Source organism: Anomaloglossus baeobatrachus, chromosome 3 (genome assembly GCF_048569485.1).
Source record: "Anomaloglossus baeobatrachus isolate aAnoBae1 chromosome 3, aAnoBae1.hap1, whole genome shotgun sequence".
In the NCBI taxonomy this organism is placed as follows: domain Eukaryota; kingdom Metazoa; phylum Chordata; class Amphibia; order Anura; family Aromobatidae; genus Anomaloglossus; species Anomaloglossus baeobatrachus.
The window spans coordinates 69975472-69984883 of NC_134355.1; the positions used below are offsets into that span (position 1 = coordinate 69975472).

The 9412-nt window shown below is 40.7% G+C and overlaps 1 protein-coding gene across 1 annotated transcript; it reads left to right on the plus strand.

The window, feature by feature from the left end:
- Positions 1 to 220: 220 nt before the first annotated feature.
- Positions 221 to 1710, plus strand: LOC142296043 (N-acetyllactosaminide beta-1,3-N-acetylglucosaminyltransferase 2-like). The gene has a single exon (XM_075339242.1). The coding sequence runs from the start codon at positions 226 to 228 to the stop codon at positions 1417 to 1419; it is 1194 nt and encodes a 397-aa protein (XP_075195357.1). The 5' UTR covers positions 221 to 225; the 3' UTR covers positions 1420 to 1710.
- The last annotated feature ends 7702 nt before the right edge of the window (positions 1711 to 9412 follow it).

Sequence of the window (9412 nt, forward strand, 5' to 3'; positions counted from 1 at the left end):
AAATTACATCTTTTAAAGGATAAGTATCTGAGCCTTTAAAGCATTTTTTTTTTTTTTTAAATAATTCTACATTTTGAGTAAATGGGCAATTCATTTAACATTAGGGTAAGATGTGGGAAACATATTTCTAGTGAACTAAAGTTTATTAATGGAAATAATTAGTCTTATACTATGTAATGCACATTATATTTATTTTATTTTTATATTTTTTTACAGGTATGAGAAATGAGTGTTGGAAGGAGAAGATTAAAGCTGGTGGGGATCCTAATGATGATAAATTTCTTCATTTATGTCATTGTCGAAGTTTCAAAGAGCGACAGCCAAGACAAAAATGCGAAAGGACAGGTTCTATTACCCACTGGCAAATTCTGGAAGAAACGCGCACCAAGTGGAGGCTATTGGAATAGAGAGCAACAAAAGCTCGACAGATTGTACAATCCAATTCTAAACTTGCTCAATAACGTTACCGTGGAGGAGATGGTGGCTTTCAACGCAAGTCTCCTAAATTCATGCGATATGGATACAAATATTCAGGGCGACATCAAAGACTTTCTGAACTTGCCAGACCGATTTAAAGACTTCCTTTATTATTTAAGATGTAAGAACTATTCTCTGGTGTTGGATCAACCAGATAAGTGTAAAGATAAGCCATTCTTGCTGCTGGCCATTAAATCCCTTACTCCACAGTTTGATAGACGACAAGCCATACGGGAGTCCTGGGGCAAGGAAATTAAAGTTAATAACATGACTGTTGTCAGGGTGTTTCTTCTTGGAGATACTCCTCAGGAGGATAATCATCCTGATCTTTCTGGCTTAATAAAATATGAAAGCGAGAAATATAATGACATCCTTCTTTGGAATTACAAGGACACTTTCTTTAATTTAACTCTTAAAGAAGTGCTCTTTCTCAAGTGGGTAAGCCATTCCTGTACAGATGTTCAGTTCATCTTTAAAGGAGACGATGACGTTTTTGTGAATACACATCAGATCCTGGATTACTTGAAGACGTTGTCCGCAGTAAAAGCCAAAGATTTATTTGTTGGGGATGTGATCAAGGATGCTGGACCTCATAGGGACAAAAAGCTAAAGTACTACATTCCTGAGAGTCTGTATGAAGGTTCCTACCCTCCCTATGCTGGGGGCGGAGGCTTCCTTTATTCCGGCAATCTTGCTTTAAGACTCTACAATGCAACATCTAGAGTTCTCCTTTATCCTATCGATGATGTGTATACTGGAATGTGCCTCGAGAAGCTTGGGCTTGCTCCAGAGAAACACAAAGGTTTCAAGACTTTTGACATAGAGGAGAAACAAAAAAATAACATGTGTTCGTATTCCAATTTAATTTTGGTCCATCCTAGGAACCCCCAAGAAATGATTAAGATTTGGTCTAAGTTGCAAGACTCCAGTTTGAACTGTTAAAATGGGAGTGCATAGTGTACACTTCATGGAAGGATTTCTGTTTTGCACTGCTTTTATCGTGCGGGCCTGTGCGATGAGTACATGTCCACGTCACACTGAATGTTTCCAAAGACTTCACTAAACCAGAAGGCTGTAAATTTATGTATTTTATTTTTTGTTTTCATGTGTTATACAGTTTTTGTTCTTGCGGCTGGTCTTTAAATTAGGTCTTGAAAAACAATTGTTAAAGCAGATTCATTTTTTTTTCTTAAATTTTAAACCACGCACATTTATTAAATTAAATACATATCACCTTTTTCTTTTTACTGGGATTGCGTTGTCATCAGAGCCATGCTGGGGGCTGATGGTTGGGTGGGATCGGCCTACCTGATGAGTATGGATGTCTTCTATATAGTTAAGCTGTTACTTATGTTTAAGTGTCCCTCACATCCATGCTTATAACTCTTGGTCTTGTTAAAATGTTTGCTAACCCTTACTGTGTCAAAGCTGACGACTGTTCATAAATCTGTTTGTTCTCCCATTTGACATATGTTCTTTTTTTTTTTTTTCTTCTCCTTGCTACAATGCACCAGTTTTGTTTTTGTTTTATTTTTTTGTTTTTTTTAAGGTTGGGTACTTCAAACAAATCTGTCTACTTTTTCAGAAAAAGATAATTTGAGGTCGATGAAGCTGAGATCTATGCTGCTGTTTTTCAAAATCTTTAAAAGTGGTGACTTTGCGATCGTTGTGGAGGAAACGTGGACGTTGGCAAAGCTTTTTTTCCTCTGGAAACCGCTATTCAAATTCACCACCATTATATCCAATTTTTAATTTATTTTTGATGTCTAGAGGAATGCACCCAGTGTACGAGCCATTAATCACTGGGATCCATTAGAATCTGTTACCCAACAGCTCCATCACAACTCAAATGCCTCGAGTAATAAGAGGAGCCTTAAAGGGAACTTGTCAGATGCAATATGCACACAGCACCACGAGCAGTTCTGGGTACATATTGCTAATCCCTGCCTAACCATTCCTGTATCTAGTAGCATACATAAAGAAATCTTTACAAAAAGTATTTCTAAAGATCTTTTATCATATGCTAACAAGGCCAGGGTCTAGTCGCAAGGGCATTATTTCCCTTGGCTAGTCCGCCCTCTTTAGCATGCACAGCGTCAGAGGCATGGTCGCTGTTACCTCTGCTGCCACCTCTGGTTTTCAGCTCTGCACAAGATCAGAATATCCCTGGACTTCAAGTCATGCATACTTCACCAATTTGAAGCTGGGACACATACACCCTGCTTCGTAATATGCATGACTGGAAGTTCGGGAATTCTGAGCATGCACACTGAGCCGAAAACCAGAGGTGGCAGCAGAGATGAGCGACCATGCCGCTAATGCTGCCTATTCATTAGCATGTGGCACGCCCACAGCAGTGTGCTTACATGCTAAGGAGGATGACCAGCCAAGGGAACTAACGCCCTTGCGACTAGTAGCTGGACTCAGCATATTCTAAAAGATCTTTAGAAATACTTCTGTTCTAAAGATCTTTTATGTATGCTACTAGATGTAGGGATTGGCAATATGTACCCAAGATTGCTTGTGGTTCTGGATGCATATTGTACCTGTCAGGTTCCCTTTAATAGCCAAGCCGTCATTTGGATGCATTCCCTCCATGTCTGGTCAATGCCCAGCACCACGCTGTTATAAATATGGGATTTCAGAAAAACAAAAAGTAGCGGATTGTGCTTAAATGACCTAATATGCAAGTTCTGAGCAAAGTTGACTTTCTATGGTACAGGGGTGGGAGTTATGGGTTGAAGTATGCTTCTTATCTACAAAAGTGTAAGGTTTTTACCAAACTTGTAGCACGTGACTCATTTTCACTAGTGGCCTTTTATAAATATCCTTGTCCTATTGTTTAGTGGGAAGTATTACAATATATCCTTTTAATCTTCTGACCTGTACACCTGCCTGGAGTATAAGCTAGCGGGCGGACGCACCTTGCCTATTGTAGCCAAATGATCGTGCAACATTGTGATCTTGAACTTCTTAAGCCATTTACTTATACTATTCCTGAAAATATCTAAGGGTACATGCACACAATCAGTGTTCACAGCATTTTTTTTGGACAAAGCATGCTTCAGCTGCGTCCAAAACGCTGCATTGTACAGTACAAGCACAGTGGATGGGCACTTTTCCCGAGGCAAACGCTGACCTGCGGTGCAACTTTCTGAGCTGCAACATATCAATCGTCTGCTGTGGAGTCCCAAGTGTCCTCCATAGGGAGAAAACAAGCGAGAGAACACAGCACCCTGAACCCTGATCGTGGCCACGAGTAGCTGCGTTCTCCAGCGGAGGAGTCTTGCAACCCCCGCAGGTCAGGATCCTCTGAGTCTAGGACACAGTGAGTCCTAATCGTGTGCAGACACCCTTAAAAGTATTTTACATGTAAAATGTTAATGTAATAATATAAAAGGAAACCCTTTGTGTGTCATAATAATGGGTCTGCTTGGTGCTATTGCCTCTGATCATCTTCCTGTAGGGCGGCCCCCCAAAAAACTCTTCATGGCAATTTTTTTTCTTTTAGTATGTTCTGATAAATTTACTTCAGTGTCAAGAATGTAATATACCAAATATATTGGCGTGGTACTGTCCTAGATCAAAAGTTTTCGTCCACTTCACAATAAAGACACCATAACCACTGGTGAAGAATATTTTCGATTTTGTTGAAATTCACCTTTATTGTCCAAGTTTGTTTTTTAAAAAAAATATTCAAAACACATTTTGTGAGTTTTCTTCTTTACCCTTTTGCAACAATTTTTAATCTTTCCAATTTAACTTCTATATTTTAGATTTGATGGGGCAATAAAAATTTTGATTTGCAAAAATTGACACAACAGTTAAACGCTCAATTATTTTGGGTCTTTGAGGAGTGGAGTCACAACCTTTTCTAGCAAATGGGTCCCCATATACGTTTAAAGTTGGTCAAAACTATTGAAATCTGGTTGTCGGAAAACCTAATGTGGATGGGGGCACCCTGACGGTTGTAGTGGCAGAGAAGGATCTGGCCTGTTGACCTCAATTAGCTGATGTTTTTGTTCTCCCTGGAGGCAAGTCGTTACCAGAGGAGTTTGGCATTGGTTCTTTGGCCAAGTGTTCCCATGTATAGGGGGACCTGGGAGAGAGCTGTTGGCTGAACAATTGGGGGAACTTAACGCTTCAATACAAGACTCTATGGCCCAGTTACCTACATTGAGGTCCAGTCATGCAGGTCATACATAGATTAGCTGTAGGATGATCAAACCTGAGCATCTCCATGCATCAAACCTCACGGTGCAGTAGATTTGTAGTACTCCTGCTAAAACAAAAAAGGACCAGTTACATACCAGTGTTTTTCATGATCCATAAAATGGTCATATCTAACAAAAACTGGGGAACACTCGATAGTCTTGAATTGCAAAATATACCAGTTTGCATTCACACCTCCTATGCCAACCTCTATCCCCATTGTCATAGGACTACAAGAGTAATAGCTGGAACTCTTCTCAAAATACAGACTGCTGTCCCCGTGTGAAATATGCTGCATACAGATTTATAGTAGGGGTCCACAGATTTATTTGGATATAGCATGACCTGACGGGGAATGATTAATATGTGCAATAATCCTCATCCTCTATTTTACGTAATTTATAATCCGCACATTCCAATACAGTTAAGTGCAGAAAATCAGGTTTGCTTTTTTTAGGTTTAAATTCAAAACAAATTGCAATTCCTTTACAGCAATCTCCCAAACCAAACTGCTTCCACATAGTTATAGGTTTTCAGGTCTCTGTTTATAAGCTATAAATGCACAAAAAAAATTGCCCCTATTTTTAAATTTCAAAATAAAATTTAAAAAGAAAAGTTCAAATTGTACCTCTACATTTTGTGTAGCTCCCATTTTTCTGTTTTTTTTATTGAACTACTGAGCTGAATTTATTTGCCTCCATAGCATCCTGTTTTGTAGAGCTTTAAATTTGTGATTTGCTTTTTTGTTTTTTTTTTTTTTTTTTTTTTTTTTTGTGGCACATTCCTGAATGTCTAATAATGAAGTATACAGTTGTGATACTTGAAGGATCGGAGGCGGTTCATCCTGCAGCTTTTGTCCCCCTATTTTCAATGCTTACTCCTGTTGTCTTTCTGGCCATTTTGTTTTAATTTATTGAAATCTATAGAACCAGAACTTTTTTTTTTCCTCTTCTTTTTTTTTTTTTTTTTTTTAAATGTCTATATTGCCTACAATTTGTACACAATATTTTAGTATTTAACAAAGCATGGATTTTCTATGGGCTGTAAATTGAGTTAAAATATAGCTAATAAAATTGTTACTTTTTTTTTCCCACTGACACAAGTTTCTTCGTCTTTTTTTTTTTTTTTTTTTTTTTTTTTTTTTTTTTTAATTGCATTAAGGGTATGAGTAATCTTGAGCTGAAATTTGTCTTCTTGTGGACTCTGCATGAGGGCTAGGGCACACGGCGAGTTTTATGGTCTGAGTGGAATGCGATAAAATCGCATTCCACTCGGACCCATGTTAGTCTATGTGGCCGTTCCCATCTGCAATTATTTTCTCAGCTCTAATCTGACTGAGAAAACAGTCACAGTATGGTGTGGATGGAATCTGATTCGTTTTCACTCGCACCCATACAAGTCTATGGGTGTGAGTGAAACATCGCACTGCACTCGGATGACACCAGAGTGCAGTGCGATAATCGCATGAGCTGACAATGGAGGAGATGGAGAGAGATTAATCCCTCCCTCTCCGCAGCTGTGATCTGATCGCAAGATCAGATCACAGTGGCATGACACTCTGCTTACACTCGCAGCACAGCAGGAGCCGAGAGTCACATCCGATACTCGCACCGGATGCCATACGCTTGTGTGGCCCCCAGCCTAAGAATGAGTTTTGTCTGTTAGATTTACATATTTTCCCAAGATAAGACCAGTATCACACTTGCGAGTGCCTTGCTTGTAACTCGCGCAAGTCTCTCATTGCGTCACCTGGCACGGCTGCACACTCTTCGGACAGGAGTGTCTCAGCTGCATAGAGATACATCCAACCGACCCGCTCCTGTCAGTGTGCAGCCATGCCGGGTGATGCAATGAGAGACTCGTGCGAGTTACACGCAAGACACTCGCAAGTGTGATACTGGCCTTGTATATACAGTACTCCATAAGTTTACAAAGATTAAAATTCCAAACTTGACTCTACTCTTTCGCCCTGCTACTCTAGCTTTGTCAGGCTGTACTGGTCATGTCATGACTACATCACACCAAACTGCTGAGCCAGTGGTTGGCAACAGCAGTCTCCTGCTGTGGTCGTGACATCACAGCCATCCTTATTCCAAATACAACCAAGCCTCTCCATTCACATACACCACCACCGCTCCTTGCTGGAGGTTGGATGCCCCCCAAAATTAGGAATCTGAACCCTTATTCTGGAGCTAGATGAGGGTCCCACTCATGAAATCCACAGATATCACTTATACTTGCGATATGCTATAAATGTCTCTCGTAAGACACTAAGAATTTGTTCATTTCCACCCTTTGATGCTAACATTGTAGAGAAGAGTGCTATTCTGGTCAATCTGAGTATCTGTAGTCTGGAGTCACACTTGCATGTGACTTGCACAAGGATTGCATCTCCTAGCTATTCTGACAGGAGCAGATTAGCTGAATGTATTTCTCTTCAGCAGCACCCTCCTGTCAGAGTTGGTGTCCAGGCCAAGCGATGTGGTCCTCGCACGAGTGACACGCAAGTGTGACTCCAGCCTTGGACTTCTTTTGAGCGACCAAAACAGCTGTGAGTCAGTTGTGAACTCCATGAAGACCTTTCTGAAGGGGTCTTTTGTTTATAACATCTACATTTAAAACCAGGGCGAGACATTCCAGCACAATTTGTACAGAGCACCGTCTCGTTTCTGCTTTTAAGTCTTCATACTAAGATGTATTATGGCACCGTCTCTTCATCCATTAAGTAACATGCTTGACCATCCACTTGATGTAAAATATATTTTTTTCTCCCTTCCCCATGACTGCATTATGGAAAGGATCTGCCCCCAACCACAGGAAACATACCGCTGAGTTTTTCCATATGCTTCAGTGGTTTCCGGTTCCTGAGAGAGACCTACAGTTCGTTGTTTGCAGAGGGGAAAAAAAAGAGTAGTCTTACCTCGTACAGTGGAAGACATCCGAAGATTAGTGAGCTTGATACAGCGGTGGCAGACGCCACTACAGGTAAGTGGAACATGGCCTGGAATTGAGTAGTAAATTCCCTGGAGGTAGACTAGTAAGACCTCTCTGTAGAAGAGAGCATGGCCTGGAATTGCACCATTCCACCCTGGAAGAATGAATACTCCTAGTGGTAATCGGGGGGGGGGGGGGGGAGATGTCACCTACATGGAAGTAGTATAAATTCAACTTTTCATGACAGTTATTCTAGCTGAAGAAATATTCCCAAGTGGAGGCTACCAAGCTGCAAGTAGGGCCTACGGAAGAAGCCACACCGGCCTTGGTAGTTCCTGCATCAGATGCGGTGCGGTGCGTTCAGGGGTCCCCTGCACACACCATTCTAATGTTTATTTTTTTGTTTTACTTCTAAATATTATAGGACAGGCCTAGGAAGATGGAGGCCAAAAAAAAATAAGGAATGCGTACTGTGTAGAAGTAAATTGACCGCTTCTTCCTGTAAAAGATTCTGCCAAGCTTGTATTAAAAGGACTCTTGCTGAGGAATCCCCTTCCCTTATGGAAAATATGGAATTCCTGATTAGGATTTAGCTATGATTGATTTATTTATCTTTTTTATATATAAAGGGGATCAAAGGGCCATGCAGAGCTTTAGGGAGACAAGAAGCCACAGTTGCCTCTAGCCCGAGAGAGGAGGTTGAAGATTGGGAATTAGGGCTCTTGCACATGAGCATATAAATGGGACTAGTAGAGTGCAATAAAAAACACATTCCACTTGGTCTGTGGGGTAGTTCCAATCTGCATATTTTTATTTTATTCCCCCCCCCCCCCACCCCCTAAGGGTACGGTTCCACTTGCACTTTTTGAAGTTTCGAATGCAAGAGCATCCGAAGCGATATGCTGATGACCCCTTTTCTGCGTGTGTGAGTCGAGGGTCATGCTACTGATCCGATCTTGCGATATCACAGATGCGGAGAAGGAGGGAACACTTTCTCCCCATCTCCTTCCCTGCCTGTCTCTGCATACATCTCGCTGCAGTCGGATGACATGAGTGCAGTGTGATGTTTCACACTTTCCCATAAAGTTCTAAGGGGGTGCGTGGGCCGAGAATTGCTGCCAAACTAAGCATGCTGCGATTCATTTCTCAGGCCAATATGGCATGAGAAATCAATCGCAGATGGACACTGCACCATAGTGTTGCACTGGTATGAATGTAGTCCGATGTTTAACACTAGAACTACTGGACTCGTGATGCCTATTTAGAAATACATGGTGCAAAGTAGTCAAAATGACTACCTCAGTAGTTCTAGTGTTAATAGGATTCTACACGTCCGTGCAAAACGCAAGTGGAACTGTACCCTTAGGCTATGTGCGCACGTTGCGTCGGAGTACCTGCAGTTTATTCTGCACGTTTTCCTTCCCTTGGTTTTTGACCAAATGGCTTTTGGCCATTTTTTAGCGCTAAAAATGCATGCGTCTTTAGTGCGTTTTCTGCGCTTTTTACCTGCGTTTTCACCTGCGTTTCTGCAGATGCGTTTTGTAGATCAAGACACTGAGAAATAAAGTTGGACTAGTCAAAAAGAATGAAAAAAGAGAGAAAAAAGGATAAAATTAACTTTTAATAAAACTATATGGAAAATATCAATTATAATGAAATAATAGCGGTTATGCACATTATAACAGAAAAATAGGTAAAGTTTATTATTTTTTAGCATTTAAATTTTCGGTTATTGTGTGTGTGTAAAGGAACATTAGAATCCATTAATTTTTGGCCAGAAAAGAATGCG

Excerpts from the sequence above, each read along its gene's own strand:
- LOC142296043 (XM_075339242.1), top strand. The coding sequence starts at position 226 with ATGAGTGTTGGAAGGAGAAGATTAAAGCTGGTGGGGATCCTAATGATG.